The 22,893-nt window shown below is 36.4% G+C and overlaps 1 protein-coding gene across 3 annotated transcripts in view; it reads right to left on the bottom strand.

Annotated features, from left to right (window-relative positions):
• The window catches only part of LOC127503614 (cingulin-like protein 1), a 36,616-nt gene that overhangs the window by 5,277 nt on the left and 8,446 nt on the right, over window positions 1-22,893 (bottom strand). Inside the window, exons 2-13 of one of the 3 annotated variants that reach the window (XM_051877635.1) lie at window positions 19,233-19,285; window positions 13,895-14,062; window positions 6,310-6,765; window positions 4,888-5,145; window positions 4,511-4,606; window positions 4,132-4,266; window positions 3,210-3,302; window positions 2,845-3,051; window positions 2,014-2,118; window positions 736-888; window positions 402-569; window positions 33-206 (exon numbers count right to left, since the gene is read on the bottom strand). In XM_051877635.1, the coding sequence (XP_051733595.1) occupies window positions 33-206; window positions 402-569; window positions 736-888; window positions 2,014-2,118; window positions 2,845-3,051; window positions 3,210-3,302; window positions 4,132-4,266; window positions 4,511-4,606; window positions 4,888-5,145; window positions 6,310-6,765; window positions 13,895-13,927 (1,878 nt within the window). In that variant the 5' untranslated portion in view covers window positions 13,928-14,062; window positions 19,233-19,285. Of the gene's footprint in view, window positions 1-32; window positions 207-401; window positions 570-735; window positions 889-2,013; window positions 2,119-2,844; window positions 3,052-3,209; window positions 3,303-4,125; window positions 4,267-4,510; window positions 4,607-4,887; window positions 5,146-6,309; window positions 6,766-13,894; window positions 14,063-19,232; window positions 19,286-22,893 lie in introns of all 3 variants that reach the window. The other 2 variants (XM_051877634.1, XM_051877636.1) reach the window with 2 other exon arrangements.

Consider the following 22,893-nt stretch of genomic DNA (forward strand, 5'->3'; position numbering starts at 1 on the left):
AGCACGTGACACAGATGATGCGGTGTGTGTACCTGTGCTAGTTTGAGCTGTTTGGAGAGCTCGTCTCTGGACTGGCTGAGCGTCTGCAGCTCCATGCGCAGATCCTCCACCGTCCTCTCGGCCTGTTTGCACTGCAGCTGCACACGCTCACGCAGCTGGATCTCCTCCTCCAGAGTCTGCTCCTTATCGCTCAGCTTATCTGTCACCTGCAAACACACACACACACACACACACACTCAGAGTCATGATGGAGTCGAGCGCAGAGAGAATTTTAATGAACAGAAAGTTCAAAAGAACAGCATTTATTTGAAATAGAATCTTTTGTAACATTATAAATGTCTTTAGTGATCAGTTGAATGTGTTCTTGCTGAATAACGGTGTTAATGTGAGGCGTGTCTGACCTCTCCCTGCAGTCTGCTGACGATCTGTGTGAGGCGCAGCAGCTCCTGGTCTTTCTCCAGCACGCTCTCCTCCAGCTCCTCCACCCTCAGCTGAGCGTCGGCCCGCAGCTTCTGCTGCAAACTCAGCTCCGATCGCGCCTGATTCGCTTCCTGGAGAGCGTCTGACAACTGACACACACACACACTTTCTTCAGTCATCTTCATACTCTCTATTCTAGAGACAAAACTTTTTTCTCCAAGTCTGAAACAACTTTGCTTTTATATTATTGAAGTAATATCGAAGCCAATTATTCATGATCAAATCCTGTGTGTGTGTGTGTGTGTGTGTGTGTACCTCCGTCTCCAGTCTGAACACACTATTGCTGAGTTCTAGAGCTTTCTTGGCTTTGTTCTCCTTCTCCAGCTCCAGCTCCTCCAGACTCCGTTCAGTGAGCCACAGTTTTTCAGACACAATCTGAGCGTGTTGAGTTTGTTTCTCCAGAGCTTCCTAAAGAAAAACACAGGTCAGAAAACACCCAAAATAAACAACAAACGTCATAAACATGTATTTTGAATGATTTTACATCACACAAAATACAGAAAGCATAGATGCAAAGATGATCTTTCAATAACCATTTTCTTGATTTTGCTTGATGATATTTAGTATTTTCCCTAACTTTACATTTGCTTATTAAATTATGTTACTGCTGATTTTCTGAGGGATTTTTGAAAAGCATTTTGTGGAGTTTATTGGCATGACAACAGGAATGAAACAACAGAGAAGAAATAATGACTGATAATAATGAAAATAATAAATAAATATTAATAAATAATAAATAATATGATATAATAATAATTGCCATTTTTAAGAAAATGAGAAATGTTGCCCTGGCTGAAACTAGAAAAAGGAAAAAAGAAGAAGATATTTAATATATTTTTATTTTTAATTGTTAATTTTATATTTAAATAAATAAATAATTAATCATTTATTATTTTATTTATTTATATTTTTAGTAATTTTTTTTTTAAATGTCTATATAGTTTTTATAAATTATATAAATTTATATAATAATAATAATAATAATAAAACAAATTGCCATTTTTGAGAAAATGAAAATGTTGTCTCGACTGAAACTAGCTGAAATAAAACACGCTAACGTTTATAATATATATATATATATATTACTTCAGTTAATAATTATTATTTTTCAAGTAATTAATTTTTTTAAATTTTAATTTTAGTTTTAATTAACAATAATTTATTATAATATTATTATGCACACTAGCATTTAAAAGTTTGGGGTCGTAAGATTATTTAAAGAAAAAAAATAATATCGAAATAATAATTAAATAAAATAATAATAAAACAAATTCCCATTTTTAAGAAAATCAGAGATGTTGACTTGTTCAGAAAAAATGTATTTTGTTTCAGTCAATATTTATGTTAATTAATATTAATTGTGTTAATGTTTTTAGTTTTAGTTGACAATAATAACCCTGCCATGAATATACAATGATACACTCCAGCATTAAAAGTTTGGGGTTGGTAAGTTTATTAAAAGAAGAAATGATAAAAAATAAAAGTTTGTGTCTTTGAAGCATGTTTATCTGTGATGGCGACACTCGTACGCACCTCTGTGTCTTGTATTTTGTTCTTGAGCGTCTGCTGCAGGAAGTTGAAGGCGTATTCTTGAGTGTTTGCTTCCACCATCACCTCACGCGCCTCCTTCAGCTCTTTCTACACACACACACACACACACACACACACACACGTCAATCATCTCCATCACCTGATCACGGCTCTATAGAGTGCATTAGCGCCCGCCCACTTTTTCAGCGGCACTGGTTCTGGAAGTATTTTTCCCGTTCATTTCTCCCATAGGGATTTTAAAAAAAGTCTTGAACCAAACCAAACAGCTACGAGCAGAATCACAACATAACAAACTTTGATTTGAAGCAAAAAAAGTATTTGAAAATACAAGACTGTGAACTCAATAGAGCGAAAGAACTACAATCCCGTGAAGCATTGCGAACAGCATATTCTAATTAAGAATGTAGAGAGAAATATAAAGCTACTCATTTAAAAATGTTTATTATATAAATAAAAATATATATAGTTTATTGCAAAATATGCATATATATTCTATATTATTATACGTCACTTGCACTGTTCATGGAGTGCGCGGAGCATTTGGCATGTTTTGCTTGTTTCGACTCTCTGATTGGTGTATTTTCTGTACAGCATCATGGGTAATGTAGTTTTTCATCATGAATTCCACTTCAACATGATTATTCTAAAGCTAAGCTGAAATAATGCTTGCTTACAGCTTCAACAGAAGCAAACACCATCAATTAACAACCTCGTAGCTCACAGTAGGGCTGACTAACAGTTTATAAGTTATCACTAAAAATCAAGGTTTTCTTCCAGAACCGAGTGTTGCGCTCTGTCTATGTGTGTCTGTACCTCCATCTGTTTGAAGCGCTCCAGCATCACGTTGTTGTTGCTCTCTAACTCGACGATCCTCTCTCTGAGCCGGTTCATCTCGCCCTGCATCTGTGTGTTCGTCCGCAGCAGATCTTCATTGTTCACCAGCAGACCGCGCATCTCGAAGCGGATCTGATTCCTCTCCTTTTCCAACTCGATGCTCTCCGCTTCCAGGAACTGGTTCCTCTGTAGCACATGAATCAAGACATATTAAGGGTAATCAGCATTTTTGCATTGACCTCAACAAAACACTGAGCAAAACATTTCAGCTATTCTGAACAATTTCCAGTGGACAAAAACCTCTGGAAAACAGCAGACGAAGACTATGGAGACTTTATACTGACCCTGCGACAGTCGTCCAGCTGTTTGGTCAACTCCTGGACGAAATCCCGCTTGTTCGGCTGGTTGTTTCGATGCATGAGCTGACTTGGTGTGGCCTTTAGGAGAAAAACAGGAGTTCAGATACTTATTAATTTTACTTTTTATTTCTAGTTGGGACATAAAGTGTCTGTAAAACACCCATTTATGGTTTTATTATTTTATATATATATATATATATATATATATAAATAAATTAATGAAATATTTTTAATAAATGAATAATTATATATATATATAATTTTAAATTTAATTATTTATAAACAAATAATAATACATATTTAAATAATATATTAAATATATAGAAAATTTAATATAAAAAATAATTATATATATATATATATATATATATATATATATATATATATAAACAGAATTATTATTATAATTTTTTATTTTAATTAGTCGGTTATTTAGTTACATGCATATACAGATATATAATCAATATACATATTGTATATATATATATATATATATATATATTTAAATAATTTAAGTTATTATATTATACATATAAATAAATATATTACTAATTTAATAAATGAATATAAAATTATAATTAATGTAAATATTTAACTATTTTATATTTTATTTAAATAATAGTATATAAATATATAAGTACACACACACACACACACATATATATATATATATATATGTATTAATATAGAATTTTAATATATAACTTATATAATAATGTTTTAGTATATAATTAATACTATTTTTTTTTTCAATAATTTTTGAAAATATATATAAAAACATATATATAAACACACACAAACACATTATATTATTTTAGGCTGTGTTTTTCAAAAATGTCATGAAATATATATTCATAATATATAGCACTCATTTCACAGTGAAGGAAGTTTCTAAACTCACGCTCACGTCTCGTCTGCGGGTCAGACTGTCATAGCCGATCCGCGAGCGATGGTTCAGAGCCGGACTGTTGACGGGACTCGCGCTTCTGTTCAGACCGAAGAGGTTCGTCTCAGAGATGGTAGGTGACAGCACTTCCTGTGTCTGACATACAGATTCAAATACATTGAGAATAATAATCAATAATCCTGCAGTGTGACATATGAAGTTTTATTGATTAATATGAAGTCATAAAAGCTATAATAATTATAAAAAAAGACAATTGTTGAAGGCAATTAAGCACTGTATGTGAGTGTATTGAGTGTCCATTTACACACTGTACAAGTACATGTTCTGTCCACTAGAGGGACACACACTCACACATAAACATCTTCTGCAGGATATTTACCTTAAAATCAGACATTCTGTTGATGGGATTGTAGTCCAACGACAGCGTCGCATATGGACTGTTGAAAACTCGGGGAGGACTTTCAAAGCCGCCCGTCTGAAGAACACAGAGACTTTACTGTAAATGACATTACTGTACAGAGCATGTCACCATCATCATGACACTTTTTAAATGGACACATACACATATAACAGTAATATTAAAATGAATAATTTCCTATAATAGAAGAAAAATACTTCTTCAAAATTAAACAAAATGGCTCGTTTTATGATCAACATGTTATATTCAAATTATGCTGGCAGGATAATATATTTTTATTTTTAATTGTTAATTTTATATATTTTTTAATTTTTTAAAAAGGACACACGGACACTCACCCTGTCGGACATGCTGTCCCAGTCCCGTGACGACAGCGACTCCATGGATCCACGCATGGCAGAACTGATCCTCGTGAGATTCCCGTTGGTCCCGCCGCCGACCGGGCTGCTGCCGTCCCCCACCGAACCATTGGAGGTGACGGAGCCGTTGGAGCCCAGGAAGAGCTGGTACTTTGGGTTGGGACGGACTTTAGGGGTCGAGGGTTCGTCATCAGACTGAGAACTGCGGTGCTGCTTCTCGCCATTATAGTGGGAATGCTGGGTAAGAAAAGAGAGCGGCGTGAGACGGTAGTGTTGGTGTTTGAGGAACTGAACTTACAAAATCAGCACGAATCAAAACAAGTACACACAGATTACAACAGATCGGATGTGTGTTGTGTAGTTACAAACACTCAAAGACACAACAAACACACACATGCACATCTAAAGCGCTCATGCGCAGAAAACAAACTATTAACCTTAAATCTTAAAAGCAACATTTCCCACTTTTGTTTAAATCGAAGTACTAAAATAACTAAAACTGAAATAAAAATGAATAAAAACTATAATAATAATAATAATAATACACAAAATTACTAAAACTGTTTAAAATTGAAATATAAATATAAAAAATAAAATAAAAATCAATATAAAAATATAAGTGAAAATTATATAATAGTATCTCAATTACAGTAAAAATAACAAAATAAAATAAAAAATATATAAAATAAATAAAATAAAATAATAAAATAACAAATAATAACAAAAAATAAAAATAAAATAAACTTCAGCTAGCTGCTACGGCAACATTTATAATTTTCGTTTAGTTTAAGTACTAAAATAAACTAAAATAAAAATTAATAAAAACTAGAGACATATAAATAAATAATAAAATAACAAAAACACAACAAAATTACTAAAACTTCAAATTTAAGCTGAAAATGGGAAATAAAAAAAATAAAAACTATTTTTAAAATATTAGTGAAAAAATAATAGTATCTCAATTACACTAAAATAACACTAACTAAAACTGAAACCATAAAAACATGTTCAGTACTTGAAATAAATGTTGACCATAATGAATTAAAATTACTATTAAAATAACTAAAATAAAGCTAAAATAAAAATGACAAATAGAAAAAAAATTACTAAAACTTTAACTAAATTTATATAAATATAAAATAAAATAAATAAAAATGGAAATATAAAAATAAAAACGAATATTAGTACAAATTATAACGGTATCTGAACTCCAGTAGAGTAACACTGCTCATGCGCAGACAAACACTCTCAAACATCAAGACAGTGTGTTTGATTGGTTAGTATTGAGGTTGATTGATTAAACGTGCAGCTGGAAATCAAACGGGTGATTGACAGATTGGTGCGTGTCAGGCGTGCGGAGGTTCGCAGTGAAGCAGCGCGGCTGTCCGATACCGGACTTACCGGCCCGGGAACAGAAGCGTCCGGACTATCTGTACTGCGGTTTTTCTTGCCATCTTTGGCGTGACTGGTCTTGTCTTCTGTCTTCTTCTCTTCTTCGGGACGTTTCTGCTCTGAGGTTTCTTGTGATTTGGGATCTGATATCTCTCCGGATGAGACTGGGTTCTGGTTCTTCCCTCTTTCTTTGCTTTCATGTCTCATTTTCCCAGTATCCTGACCGCTCACTTCTTGACTTTTGACCTTCAGCGACCCAAGCCGAGGCAGCGACCCGCTGGGTCCATCGAACCTGTAAATGAGGTCTTTAACGCTTCCCGATCGCGTCAGATTGGATCCGGCGTTCAGCGCCGCCTTCTTATTGGCCGTCCAGTTCCAGTCCTCGTCCTCCAGGGTGACGCTCCTTCCTTTGGACGGCCGTTTTGGACCGTTTGTGTTGTGTTTTGAGTCTTTCCTCTCTGTTCCCTAAGAAACACATCACTCTGTTTGAACACACACACTGTTCTGAAGAAACATTCCCACACGGGTTGTGCAACTGTTATATTCCTGAGGGAAAGTACACGAGACGCCCTTCTAATAGCAATTGTGTCCATATTACGACAGAACAGAACATGAAAGCACAGTTTCACCCAGAAGGAAAAATGCATCCATCAAATAAATCATTAATTAAATCTTTCCATAATTCTGAGTATGTAAATAGAGACATTAATCCAGTGTTTGGAGATTCAGCTACCTTGACACCACAGCCTCATTTAGTGTTTGTGTTCGCATGTAAATATGATCATTTCACATTTCAGATTCATAAATCGACAGGTTCGACCTAAACTTCCTAAACGTCTTCTGTTGTGCAAGGGGTCGTGGGCAATTTTACACCAAAAAAAATCACCCATGAATGCTTAGTTTGAAAATCCACAAGAAATAGTGAGCAATTATTATTATATTTAATGCAAAGTAATTAAAAGTGAGGAGTTTCCATAAAAAAAGCCCACACACAGCAAAAAACATTTGGAAAATTATCTCTTTTTTTAATATCTATATCTATATATCTATATATCTATATCTATCTATCTATCTATCTATCTATCTATCTACCTATCTATATAAAAACAAATAATTTAAATAATTTTACATATTTTTTTTCAATATATATAATATTTTTTTATATATTTTTACATTAAATTTTATATTTTTATACATTATATTTTATACAAAATATTTATATTTTTACAATTTATAATTTTGCATAATGTAAAAAAATAAAAAATAAATATATATATATATATATAAATATAGAATTATAACTACTATAAATATATAATTATTTTAAAATATTTATAATAAAGAAAAAATAATTATTTAAATAATTCAATAAATATTTATAAATATAAAAAATTATTATAGAATTATAAATAATTTAAATATATATTTTTATCTGTCAGCCAAACATTGCATTATTATTTTAGAAGATTTTTTAACACAATAATACTATGATTTTCAAACCACTAAAAAACAGTATAATATCCATGCACCTTTAACATATTTAATTTATGGCTATTCTCAAAATATTGTGCATTTATACATTTATAATTTATATATTATATTATTTTTTGCTGTGTTTTTTCAACAATTACATAAAATTACATTTTTAATTTTTTTTTAATATCATGTATTAATTTCCTTTAGGCACAGAAAATAAAATGTAATTTTATGTAATTGGTGATATTTTCAAAATTTTATTTAAATTATAAAAACATCTATGAGCCAAGCATTGCATCACTGTTCTGGACAGTTTTTGTGGATTTTTCTGCATCACAATAATACCATGGTTTTCTAACCAACAAAAACAGTGTAACAGTCGATTGGGACACGCTAACTGTAATCCTGCTCATGATTTAGTGCAGACAGCATGTGGATTGTGTCACAGTCGCAGATGAAGAGATCTGCATATTTTCTGCACATGTACTATTACAATGCCATGACACAAAAATACACCAGAAATACACAAACACTGATGGGCAACGGCGTCCACTTATCACACCACATGACAAATCAACAGCGCCGTCACCTCCGACACGCTGCGTCCCAGATAATCACATGACATTAGCATCACCTGCACGCATCACACCGGCCTGTCATTGGCTGTCGCAGTCGACTACCATCATCACTCATGAGGTCAGGTGTCTCGCTCTGACTAACTCTGATACAGGACACACCAGAAGAGATTTGGGGTTTTTTGGATATGTGATAATTCAGAAAAACATGGTATTATGGGATGTTAAAAGACAATTAATATTCAGTCATATTATCATGGACTGACAATATTGAACTGAACTGAATCAACACTATATATGGTCTTCTGAAGCAGGCCAACATGTGTGTGTGTGTGAGCGTGTGTGTGTGAGCGTGTGTTTAAGTGAGTGTGTGTTTGTGCAAGTGTGTGCTGGTGAGTGCGTGTGTGAAAGTGTGTGTTTAAGTGAGTGTAAGTGAGAGTGTGTGTGTTTGCGTGAGTGTGATAGAGTGTGTGTTTGTATGTGTGTGTGTGTGCGAGTGTGTGTTTGGGTGAGTGTGTGTGGGTATGAGTGTGTGAGAGTGTGTGTTTGTGTGTGAGAGTGTGAGTGAGTGTATGTATGTGTGTGTGTGCGTGTGTGTTAGTGTTTGTGTGTATAAGTGTGTGTCTGTGTATGTATGTATGTGTATGTGTGTGTGTGTGTGTGTGTGTGTGTGTGTGTTAGTGTATAAGTGTGTGTGTATGTGTTTGTGTGTATATAAGTGTGTGTATGTGTTTGTATAAGTGTGTGTATGTGTATATATGTGTGTGTTAGTGTATAAGTGTGTGTATGTGTTTGTGTGTATATAAGTGTGTGTGCAATGTTTATAAGTGTGTGTATGTGTGTGTGTTTGTATAAGTGTGTGTTTGTATGTAAGTGTGTGTATGTGTGTGTGAGTGTTTGTTTGTATAAGTGTGTGTATGTGTATATATGTGTGTGTGTGTGTGTGTTAGTGTGAGTGTGTTTAAGTGAGTGTTAGTGTGTGTGTGTTTGTATAAGTGTGTGTTTGTGTGTATATAAGTGTGTAGGTGTTTGTGAGTGTTTGTTTGTATAAGTGTGTTTGTGTATATATGTGTGTGTGTGTGTGAGAGTGTGTGTGTGCGTGTATAAGTGTGTGTGTGTATATGTGTGTGTGTGTGTGTGTGTTAGTGTGTTTAAGTGAGCGTGTGTGTTTGTATAAGTGTGTGTATGTGTATATATGTGTGTGTGTGTGTTTAAGTGAGTGTAAGTGTGTGTGAGTGTGTTTGTGTGTATGTGTGTGAGAGAGAGAATGAATGTGTATGAGAGTGTGTTTGAGTGTGTATGAGTGTGTGTGTTTGTGTGTGAGAGTGTGTTTGAGTGAGTGAGTGAGTGTGTGTTAGAGAGTGTGTGTGTTTGTCTGTGAGAGTGTGAGTGAGTGTATGTATGCGTGTGTGTTAGTGTTTGTGGGTTAGGGTTAGGTGTGTGTGTGTGTGTGTATGTGCTTGTGTGAGTGCGTGTATATGTACTGTATGTATGTGCAAATGTATGAGCGTGTGTGTGTAGATAAGTGTGTATGTTTGTGTGTGTGTGTATAGATAATTGTGTGTGTGTGTGTGTGTGATTGTGTGTAATTCTGGAAAGTTTCAGTGTTGTTCTGGATCAGACACGCTCACGTGGACAGTGAGTTCATGTGTCACTGCTCCGGACAAATGCAATTGCGTTCTGACATGTTACTGTGAGCTCCGAGGGATCAGGAACAACGAGAGGAGATAAATCGAATTATATAAGCTCTGATTCTCACTCACAATCCCCTTCTTAACCCTATAAACCCTGCTGTATCAGTTACAATCTGCAACACCTCTAAATGACCAACATGATCAAACCTGTCGCACACGATCTCCTCCAGTCCTTCTGTCGTCTGACTGACGCTTCAGACTGAAGATCTCACAGATTTACATCACAAACATCAGAATTTCATCTTACTTTTTGATCATATAAATATCAGCATCTGCACAAAAATGCATATTTTTGCTCAGTTTGCTCTGTTTATTCTCACTATATGAGCATCAAAAATATGATGCTCAACAAAAAACACTTTTCCATTTCCAAACTGACTATAATTTCAGGCTTTACAGGGTTAAAATAATAAAATCCCAAACAGCCGGCCGTCTGTAAACACGACACACAATCTCAGACAAACATGTGTCACACACACGCAAAATACTGGAATTACCATCACACAATATTTCACATAATTAAAGCGGAATTATGTAAATGACGGTCCGGTGGGCGATTTTAAGGCCTAATCCAGGGGCTCGCCCAGCGCTCTTCCCCAGGGACGCTGCACTGATCTCTGGGTACTGAGGCGAGCGGCTCCCCGGGTCAGCAACGACGCCAATCACTTACAGTATTTAAGAGCTCTGAGAGGATTATCGCTTAATCTACAATTTAATGTGATTAATTTCCACCAAATACGATTTCACTCCGCTGAACGTCCCTCGGGACGAGGCTGCGTCTGTGTTTCGGAGCAGTAAATTAAAATAAATGACATCATATAAGCCTGTGACAGTCTGGCATTTATGAGTATGACAGAGATGATTAACGTTATGAAGAAGATGCGACACGTTTGCTGAAATAAACTCCCCAAAATCCCTGAAGCTTTTCCTGCGGCGTTGAATTCGGGCGACCGTCCCACGCCACAGTCGCCGAGCCTGTTGCTGTGGCAACGGCAGGTCGCCACAACACCCTGGGTGGGGGCGGGGATTAGTATGCAGATGAGGTCAGGTCGCAGGGGCGTGAGAGTGAGAGGAGATTTACCGACTGTTCGTCATTCCTTCAGTTCAGACGCATCACTCGCATCTGCCTCATTCACACACACACACACACACACACACACACACACACACACACACACACACACACACACTGAGGGTGAATCTCAGGAACCCCGTCAGAAACAGGTCATATTTTACACCCAAACCAAAAGAAAAACAGAATAATTATGCATAACAAAAATTAAGCCTATTTTAGGACAATTATGTTTTTTATGTCTGTTAATTATGTGTGTGTGTGAGAGTGTGTGTTCAGGTGAGTGTGTGTGTGAGAGAGTGTGTGTGAGGGTAAGAATATGTGTGTGTGTGTGCACTCGCATACAGTGTGTGTATGTGTGAGCGAATGTGTGTGCGAATGTGTGTGTGTGTATGTATGTGTGTGTGAGTGAGTGTGTGTATGTGTGTGCGAGTGTGAGCGTGTGTGTGTATGTGTGAACGAGTGTGTGTGTGTGTGTGTGTGCGTGCGAGTGTGTGTGCGCGAGTGAGTGTGTGTGAGTGTATGTGTGTGAGAGAGTGTGTGTGTGTGTGTGTGTGTGTGTGTGTGTGTGTGTGTGTGTGTGTGTGTGTGAGTGAGTGTGAGAGAGAGAGAGAGAGAGAGAGAGAGAGAGAGAGAGAGAGAGAGTGTGTGTATGTATGTGTATGTATGTGTGTGTGAGTGCGTGCGTGCAAGTGTTTGTGCGTGAGTGAGTGTGTGTGCGCGAGTGAGTGTGTGTGAGTGTATGTGTGTGAGAGAGTGTGTGTGTATGTGAGTGTCAGTGTGTGTGCATGCGTGCCTGTCTGTGTGTGTGTGTGTGTGTGTGTGTGTGTGTGTGTGTGTGTGTGAGAGAGAGAGAGAGAGAGAGAGAGAGAGAGAGAGAGTGTGTGTATGTATGTGTGTGTGAGTGCGTGCGTGCAAGTGTTTGTGCGTGAGTGAGTGTGTGTGACTGTGCGTGTCTGTGTGTGAGTGTATGTGTTTTGAGAGTGTGTGTGTGTATGTGTGTGCATGCGTGTATGTGAGTGTCAGTGTGTGAGTGTGAGTGTGTGCATGTGTGCCTGTCTGTGTTTGTATGTGTGTGAGAGTGTCTGTGTGTGTGTGTGAGAGAGTGTGTGTCTGTGTGTGAGTGTATGTGTGTGTGTGTGTCTCTCTGTGTGAGTGTGTGTGAGAGAGTGAGTGTGTGTCTGTGTGTGAGTGTATGTGAGTATGTGTGCGTCTGTGTGTGTATGTGTGTGTGTGTGTGTATGTGTGTGTGAGAGTGTCTCTCTGTGAGTGTGTGTGTGTGTGTGAGAGAGTGTCTCTCTGTGTGAGTGTGTGTGTGTGAGAGTGTCTCTGTGTGTGAGTGTGTGTGTGTGTGTGTGTGTGTGTGTGTGTGTGTGTGTGTGTGTGTGTGTGTTTCCCTCAGGCTCTGGTACAGTAACATATGGCTCTGGATTCAGGATGCGCTCTGACCCAGTTTCCTGCGATCCTGAGCTCAAATCACTCAGAGTGAGTCTGTGCGCTTCAATTCACAAGATAAAACTACATTTCTACATTAATACCAAAACATGAGCAGCAAATGTCAGAGAAAAACGTGGACAATCGCCAGAATGTGTTCGCTGGCAGATTTAGTGTCTACTTTACGTTGTCATGTGGTCTCTATAGAGGTTCTGGTAACACTTAAAGCCTTTATGTATAATACATTACAAAGATATTCATAATGTACATCATAATGTATTATAAATAATTGCAATTATAACATTTGCAGATTCCTTGTTACATCTGAAATTGTCATGTGTTTTAATGCATTATACTTTCAAAACGTGTAACGATGACTAGATAGGAATTATAATGTGGTTACAGTTATTCATGACGTCATACTATGCATTAAAAATAATGCATTATATATAAAGGCTTTAAGTAAAGACACTAACTAAATGTTACAGCAATAGTGATGATTGACACACACACTCTAGTAATGTATTCATAATGCATAAGTGATTTTATAACACTGCCGTATGCATAAAACAATAAGCATTTTTCTGACCCCATTTGCAGATATCTGCTCGTTTTAAGCTTAAACATTTCATTTTGATCAATTTTTGATTTAACATCTGAAGTAATTTTGCTTCTTGAGTAATTTTAAGAATATCTGAGTTTGTCAGTTTGCCTTCTTTCTATATTTCAGTAAAAGAGCCTCTTTATTTATTATCGGTATTAGTAACACAAAGGTTTTACAAATCTAATTCATCAGCAATAAAACCACACTAATGTTCCTCCGACATCAAAAGGCGACGTCAAAATCTCTGGAGAAAAGAGCGAAACAACAGAATGTGTCCCTGAATGACAACACATGGAGAATGAGAAAAAAACGAGACGTGACGGAGGAGAAGAGCGTGAGAAGCTGCCAGGTGAGTGGACAGATGCTCCATGAGATCCACGCTCAACATCAGCAACATCTGGAGCAGTTTAGAGGAATACATATCAAAAGACACACACACACACACACTCACACTCACAATATATTACTATTTATGGTCATTGTAAGAGCCACAAGTTACCTATTTCTTTATATGGATTTGGAGTGTAAAATATATTTTTGAAACCTGAAATTGAAGTTCCAATATATCATAGTTTGCTTAATTATGGTGACATTTTTTTTTAAAAACGTAAGATTCCTGACCTTCCAGTTAATTTTGTTAATAAACATTCTTAAATGAAGAGGTACAAAGAAACACGCCGAATGTCCCGGATCTGCTGATGTGTGTTTATATCGGTGTTGTTCAGAGGTTTGTTTTTACCGTGCTGGTTTCCTGCGCACTCATTCCTGGCATGCCGTTGGTCAGTTTGTCACTCAGTTGGTTCAGTTTCTCCAGATGTCTTTTCCCAGCAATCCTGCTCCCGTAAACACAGTCTTTACAAGCCGGAGGTGTTGCCCACGATGCACTTCAGCAGCTCTGGAGATAAAACTACAACACAAAGACGATGGAGAATAAAATAAACGCACATCTGGAGCATGAAGCATCCCAAAAACCAACAAAGAAAACATTATATTGTGGCATTATTTGCATGACAATTAAGCACATTTCACCCGAATTCTCACTTAAAGGTTATAAATACACTGAATATCCATCCTACAATTTAAAACAATATATAATTTTTGCAGAATCATTCCTCAAAAGATGCACTGACAAGCTCTGTCTGCAGTCTGTGGTTTCTCCACTAGAGGGCGATGTGTTTGCACACATCAGTGGAGGAAAGCACTATAAAGTGTGCTCTATGAAGTGACCATCAGGTCTCAAAGCACAAGAACGGATCGCATTCAGAGTATACGAGAGGAAAAATCTCACAGAAGTGCTTCAGAATCTCTTCTGAAACTCTAAAAACATACCAGATGATCAATTAGTATTGATCAGTAATGTAGAGTAACCAGAAATATTGATCAGTAATCAGTAAGATGTATTATTTCACATTATCATTGATTCTATTTATCTTAACTATTTATACTAATAATCAGTGCAATTTACAGAGTAAAACATGGATATAATAGCTTGTTTTTAGCTTAAAAGGACTGTGATACTCTATAAAACACTGAAAACATCAGAAAAAAGGGAAAATATGAAGATAAAAGACTGAGATTATGCAGAAAATCATAAAGACATCTACAGTAGTGGCCAAAAGTGACGTCCAGAGGGGATATTTGTGTTTAATGACCCTACAAGTTTGACTAAACATCAAAAATGAGGAAAATATTTTTTAAATATTTTAAGTGTTGGAGTGAAGAACTCTAAACTATTTATCTGACAAACTACAGATACAAAAAATGCTTAGAAAAAGAAAAACTGACATGAAAAAGACGGACACAACGATCACATGGAAAACGAGAATTCAGACACCTGGGAAAAGCAGGCGTTCAGTAAACCACAAACAACTGGTGCTTTAAGGCACGAGGTGAACTGAAGTGTCTTATGAATATATTCAAAAAACAGTGAGGTCATGTTATAATGTCAATATTGCATAATCCATCTCAATCCCATATGTGATGAATGTGATGAATCTGTGTTTGTTTTCTCCTGGATGACTCCAGAGAAAGTCGTCTGAAGGAAACGCGAGGAAACAGAGGACACGAGACGAGAGGTCAGTCCTCAGCAAATAAACCTCTCAGAAAGCCAAGAGACGCCCACAGGGAGCGGGCAGAAGGTCGAGAGAGACACACACACACACACACACACATCACAACTTTGTTTTGCCCTCGTAAGGAACCCTGGGAACATTTCAATTTCCCTTACTATGGTATTCTGTTTTAAGTTGTTGCTATGCAGTTGCTAAGATGTCCTGAGCATTTTTTGACTGTTGCTATGCAGTTGCTAGGGTGTTCTGAGTGTTTTTTGACTGTTGCTTTGCAGTTGCTCAGGTGTTCTCAGTGTTTTAGGCTGTTACTATGAAGTTGTTAGGGTGTTCTCAGTATTTCAGGCTGTTGCTATGCAGTTGCTAGGGTGTTCTGAGTGTTTTAGGCGGTTACTGTGAAGTTGTTACGGTGTTCTCAGTATTTTAGCCTGTTGCTATGCAGTTGCTAGGGTGTTCTGAGTGTTTTAGACTGTTGCTATGCAGTTGCTAGGGTGTTCTGAGTGTTTTTTGACTGTTGCTTTGCAGTTGCTCGGGTGTTCTCAGTGTTTTAGGCTGTTGCTATGCAGTTGCTAGGGTGTTTTGACTTTTCAGGCTGTTGCTATGCAGTTGCTAGGGTGTTCTGAGTGTTTTAGGCTGTTACTGTGAAGTTGTTACGGTGTTCTCAGTATTTTAGCCTGTTGCTATGCAGTTGCTAGGGTGTTCTGAGCTTCATAAGCTGTTACTATTAAGTTGTTAGGGTGTTCTGAGCATTTTAGCCTGTTGCTATGCAGTTGCTAGGGTGTTCTGAGCTTCATAAGCTGTTACTATGAAGTTAGGGTGTTCTGAGCATTTTAGGTTGTTACTATGCAGTTGTTAAGATGTCCTGAGCATTTTTTGACTGTTGCTATGCAGTTGCTAGGGTGTTCTGAGTGTTTTTTGACTGTTGCTTTGCAGTTGCTCGGGTGTTCTGAGCTTCATAAGCTGTTACTATGAAGTTGTTAGGGTGTTCTCAGTATTTGAGTCTGTTGCTATGCAGTTGCTAGGGTGTTTTGACTGTTTTCAGGCTGTTGCTACGCAGTTGCTCGGGTGTTCTGAGTGTTTTAGGCTGTTACTGTGAAGTTGTTACGGTGTTCTCAGTATTTTAGACTGTTGCTATGCAGTTGCTAGGGTGTTCTGAGTGTTTTTTGACTGTTGCTTTGCAGTTGCTCGGGTGTTCTCAGTGTTTTAGGCTGTTACTATGAAGTTGTTAGGGTGTTCTCAGTATTTCAGGCTGTTGCTATGCAGTTTCTAGGGTGTTCTGAGTGTTTCAGGCTGTTACTATGAAGTTGTTAGGGTGTTCTCAGTATTTGAGGCTGTTGCTATGCAGTTGCTAGGGTGTTCTGAGTGTTTTAGGCTGTTACTATTAAGTTGTTAGGGTGTTCTCAGTATTTGAGGCTGTTGCTATGCAGTTGCTAGGGTGTTCTGAGTGTTTTAGGCTGTTGCTATGCAGTTGCTAGGGTATTTTGACTGTTTTCAGGATGTTGCTAGGGTGTTTTGACTGTTTTCAGGCTGTTGCTATGAAGTTGCTAGGGTGTTTTGACTGTTTTCAGGCTGTTGCTATGCAGTTGCTAGGGTGTTTTGACTGTTTTCAGGCTGTTGCTATGCAGTTGCGAGTGTTTCGGGCTATTAAGGTTAATACTTTGGCACTAGAGGTTTCCATCAGAGCACTATAAGCTCTAGCACGAGTGATGATTGACGAACAGCTCTACTACTGTGAATTCAAGCCAAACAGTCACAATATCACGCTGAGCTTCTCTCGACCAATCAGACTCCGTGTGAGCGACAGATGAGGCTGGATAATGAGACGAGAGCGTCTCCATCTGAAACAGGTGCGAACGGATCGGTCCTTTCCAATCACATCCGTGTTAATTTATGAGGTGAGATCTGCCGATCGTTTCTTTCCAGGGACAAGAGACAAACAGGACAGAAATAACCAGTGATGGAGTGAACAAAAACTTCAGGAATACAGAAGAACAAAAGATGATGAAGAAGTTAAATATGGCGAGAATAAAGCCGCGCTGAGGCCTGCAGAACCAGACGAGCTACATGTGATTAATTATGAAAACATGAATGATTTATTGATATGAGCAGCTGACAGAAACAGAGAGATGTCCTGCAGAAATCACCTGAATATGAAATGTTTATTATCTCTGATTTAATGGTTTAGTTTCTATTTGAATTCCTTTGTTGGAAACAATGCAAAGGACTGAACATACAAAAACACGTCACTTCAGGTCAGATTAAACCACTTTGTCCTCAAATAAAGGCACAGAAATCATAAAGGCTGAGCAACACATTTAGCGCTCATGGGATTACATGGATTCTGGTTCATTCTTCTGAGGAAATCAAGCGATTATTTCACAAGCGTTTTGGCGGACTGACATGAATTTCCCACGACAAGTAACAACTTGAGTCAGTTCTGAAAGACGGACCAGTCTAGTTTTGGTTTCGAATGCAAGTTGATGCAATAAATCAACAAAAAAAAAAAAAAGGAGCCAAACCCAACACGACGCCACAATAAAGATCAGATATGATGAGTGAGAAGTTCTTAAACGACAGTAAATTTACTGTAAGGAGGAAAGAGACACGCCCTGAACACTGAGATGTGCTTTGACTTGATTTGTGTGGTTGATGAAGGTGAATCGAGGACACTTCGAGCGGGATTTACTGACAGACGCTCGCCGCTGATGTCATCCACAGAACAAAGACAACCATTACCAGGGTTAATATGCAAATTAGGGTCCTGTTAAAGAGTTAATTTGGCCATAACAGCTGCTGGAATGAGGGATTATAGAGGAATGAGAGAGAGATAGAATGAGAGAGAGATAGAGAGAGAGAGAGAGAGAGAGAGAGAGAGAGAGAGAAAAACAAACGGAAAAATGAAAGAAAGAAAGACAAATAAAAATAAATTAATAAAAAATAAATAAAATGTATAAAAGGAAGAAAAGAAAATTAGAAAAATAATTAAAAACAAAAATAAAAAAAGACAAACAAAAATAAAAATAAATAAACAAATAATAAATATATAAAACAAAGTTAAGAAAAATAAATATAAAGAAAGAAAGAAAGAAAGAAACCAATAAAAAAATATATAAAAGAAATAAAAATAAATTAAAAATAAAAATAAAATAAAAAAGGAATGAAAGAAAAAAAATTAATAATAACAAACAAACAAATAAATAAATGATAAACAACTAAAAATAAAAAAGAAAGATAAAAATAAAAGAAAAAAAACAACTGAATAGAAATAAAATGTAAAAAATTAATTAAAAGTAAAATTAAGAAAAAATAACTAGAAAGATAAAATAAAAATAAAAAATAAAATAAATAAAAAACAAAAAAAATAAATAAATAATGATAAACAAATTAAAAAAAAAAATGCATTTAAGAGAATAAAAAAGAAAACAAAAACAATAACAAATGATTAGAAATAAAATGTAAAAAATTCATTAAAAGTAAAAAAGGAAAAATAACTAGAAAGAAAGATAAAAGAAATAAAAATAAAAAACAACCCCCCCCCCCCCATGATTAAAAATAAAATGTAAAAATTTAAAAGAAAAAATAAAATAAAAATAAAGGAAAAATAACTAGAAAGAAAGAAAGAAGAAAGAAAGAAAGAAAGAGAAAAGTAGCACGTGTGTTTGCACAGAGATCAGAACAACACACACACTCATACACAGATGATGTCTGCAGCAAAGCATGCTGGGATCAGTCTGATTTGTCACTTAAACTACTGGACACACGCATCCTGACGTTATATTTGTACCTGCAAATTATGATAATTACATCTAATGTGTTGTGTAATGCAGCACCTCTGTCTGTGTGTGTGTGTATGATTAACAAACATTATACCATTATATAACTCTAAACAAATTATTACTTCATGTACATTCCAATAGTCATGAAACTGATGTACATATTTGAATACATATTCATATTCTAGTGATCTGTCATGTATAATGTGTGTATAAGGCGTATTAATGAAAGACTCACATGATGTTTTTCTGCTGTTACTCTTCAGTTTCTCAGTTCTCTTCAGCAAAACACTGTTGACAAACACACACAATCATAAAAATGATGATTTCATCGGATTAAGTGTCACTATAACACACACACACACACACACACACACACACACACGACTAATGGACTCAGACGGAGCTGGACCTCAGAGCTGCTGGGAGATTTTCAGTCCCAGATGGGAGAAAAACACAGACAGAAGACTTCAATCTGTCTGATCTGCTCCTACAATCACAACACATCTCACACGTCTCCTGCCTCCGTTTTAAAGAGGCCACATTATGCTCTTGTTCAAAGTCTTGATGTTGTTTTTGTGCTCTACTAGATTGAATGTTGATTATTGTCCTCATATTCTCCATTGTTGCAGCTCCTCTCTTCCCAGTCTGTCAGTAACGTTCCGTTTACACAGTGTGCTCTGATTGGTCGGCTGAAGCGGTGTGTTGTGATTGGTGTTTGGGAAATGTCCCGCGCCTTACCATAACCGCCAGTTATGACACACTACTAACTAACTCAACCAGGCCCCGCCCCTTTATTCTGAATTATTTAAATGAGGAATATTGTGAAGAAAACTCAAGACTACAATGGAGGCGTTTCAGGGAGTTCAGAAACACTTTTTCATGCTCAAACAGCAACATTAAACACACTAAAGAAAGATAGTTCCTCTTTAACACAACATGTATTTATTTTCCTCTGACTAATCATTTACTCGTGCCATTTGAGAGTCTTGCTGCACGTTAATCATTTCAGTGTGCAAATGACTTTGAATTTGACATTTGCCACAAACACCTAAAAGGCATCATTGGGAAAAACTAAATACGTGTGGAAACTCAAAATGGCATATTAATATATCACTGTTTAACATACTGTATGCATTGTATGTGACATTTCTACATGCACGAAACAGCGGATGATATTCAACATCTGAGTGCGATTTTATTTCATAAATATTCACTTCATTTGATCAGAAATACAGTAAAAATAGTGAAATATTATTACAATGTAAAATATCTGTTTTCTATGTGAATATATAGTAAAGTGTAATTTATATCCAGTGATCAAAGCTGAATTTTCAGCATCATTACTCCAGTCTTCAGTGTCACATGATCCTTCAGAAATCATTCTAATATGATGATTCTGAACAGCTATTTTAAATTGTAATAATATTACTGTATTTTATGATCAAATAAAGCAGAAGAGACTCTTTCAAAAACAAATTATTCCAAACTTTTAGTGTGAACCAGGCGTGACATCATCTGTGATTCATTATTCTAGAATTAAACTGGATTAAAAATGCAAAACAACTGCATTTATTTTTTAAGAGTCTCAGCAAAGACAGAGACACGCCACGGCCGATCCCAGTGCACTGTGGGAAACGAGAGGCGGCGGTGACGCCATCAGTCTGTCTATGAGAACTAAGAGCGTTACGCAAAAAATCATTCTTGTACAGAAACGAAATCCACAGTAATCCAGCAGATATCCGACATAATTCAAGTGAGCGACAAACACTGCAGGAGAACCAGGAGGAAGAGTAAAACAAAACCTTGAGAAACTGAACACTGATCGACTCACACGTGCAGATGAACCGACGAGTTAAACTTTAGTGTGTGTGTCACTGGAAAAGCTTTCAGAGGTTTCTGCTGAATTGTCATTTGATCAGCTCATTTCTCATGATGAAACTTTTCACACTCACACACATTTATCTCAGTATGTAAATGAGGACATCCCATAGACTAGCTCGTTAGAATAATAACAGACCAACTTTAAAACCGTCAACGAAACTCGACACTGATGATAATTTGATGTAGAAACTATTTTCGCTCAGAAACTGCTAGTAAATTTCACAGTTAATTACAAAGAAATGAACATGGAATTCTGAAGTAGAAAATCAGTGAAACTCTCTAATGTTCTTTGTTTTATTTACAAGCTCCATCCGTTTACAGGACAGATGTTTTTACTCAAACAGAAACCAGGAGCAAGGTCACATTCCTGAACCGAACGCTGATAAAACTCTCAATAACAACTGACCATTAAACACTGACCGATGCTTTTAAATGCATTTCATTGATTTGCAACAACATGAAAGTCAAATTTTTTCTCCCTTACTGTAGTTCATTCACTGTCGCCGTTGGGTTTAAAAGATAATTAATAATATCAAGTTATATTATCCATTTAACAGCAGCAAAACTATGAGATGAGAACAAAATCTGAATTGAATCGAGCTGAAAAATGAGAAATAAAAACATAAAAATATAAATATATATATTTATTTATGTGTGTGTGTGTGTGTGTGTGTGAGACCCTCAACCACAAATCCATTTTTTGAAATTGTGATTTATATATCATATGAAAGCTGAATAATTAAGCTTTCCATAGATGTATGATTTACAACTATTTGAACTAATCTGGAATCTGAGAGTGCAAAAAAATCAAAATATTGAGAAAATCACCGTAGCAATGCATATCCACTCACAAAAATACATTTTTGATATATTTATGGTAGGAAATTTACAAAATATCTTCATGGAACATGATCTTTACTTAATATCCTAATGATTTTTGGCATAAAAGAAAAATAAATCGATAATTTTGACCCATACAATGTATTGTTGGCTATTGCTACAAATATACCCATGTGACTTATGACTGGTTTTGTGGTCCAGGATCACACACACATTGAACAAATTTTATTTTGTGAGGAATATGATATTCACCCTGAAATTACAGAAATTATAAGGTTACACACACACACACAGTCTGTCCTGAAGCGTGTGTTACATCATGTGTCCAACAAATGAAAACATGTACAAAGTTCTGTGTGACAGTGTTTTGTGGCATGTGGGTGAAAGGCATGCTGGGAACAGGGTGTGTGTGGGTGGGGCGGTAAACCTTCTCCTCCAGCAGGGTGTGTGTGTGTGTGTGTGTGTGTGTGTGTGTCTGGGTGGGGTTGTTTTAAATATCGCTCAGTAAAGTTTTAAGAGGTGAAGGGCTTATGGTTACAAAACACGCCACTTTAATCCAACTTCCCCTCTGCTGTCAAATAAACTTCAGTCCCACACAATTCCTCGAAAAGGTGGTGCAATATACAGTAATCTCAGCATCAGGTCAAACAGGCTTTATGATAAAAAGAAACCTGGTTTATTATTACCAACCGAACACTGATAAATACATTCAGACGTTCAATAAGCAACTGTCCTTCTGTACGGTCATGTGTTTCATATCTAGAGGACTTTTCAACCTGCAAAACCAGATCTCACGGTGACAGAATGATCAAATATAAAAATACATTAAGTAATAAAATAAAACAAAACAAAATAAACATTTAAAAAATAAAATAAAATGATGCTGAAGACAAAAGTGTTGAAATGATTGTCCGTCACCTTTGACCTTCAGACCTTGAATGTTTCCATCAAGTGACCCGCCTTCAGGGTTGAAGATCGTTCAGAGCAGCTGCAGAAAACTCATTTATATCACCCTAGTGAGCTGCCTACCTAGACAGCATTTCTAAGCATGTATTGACGGGAGTTAATCACACAAAAGCGGTCTACACAGGATCTGAAGCAAATTCTGATACATGTTTCATATCATACACACCTTCGGGTGTAAATCGATCAACCTAAAGCCTGCAAACATGAAC

This window comes from Ctenopharyngodon idella, chromosome 21 (assembly GCF_019924925.1).
Source record: "Ctenopharyngodon idella isolate HZGC_01 chromosome 21, HZGC01, whole genome shotgun sequence".
Lineage (NCBI taxonomy): Eukaryota > Metazoa > Chordata > Actinopteri > Cypriniformes > Xenocyprididae > Ctenopharyngodon > Ctenopharyngodon idella.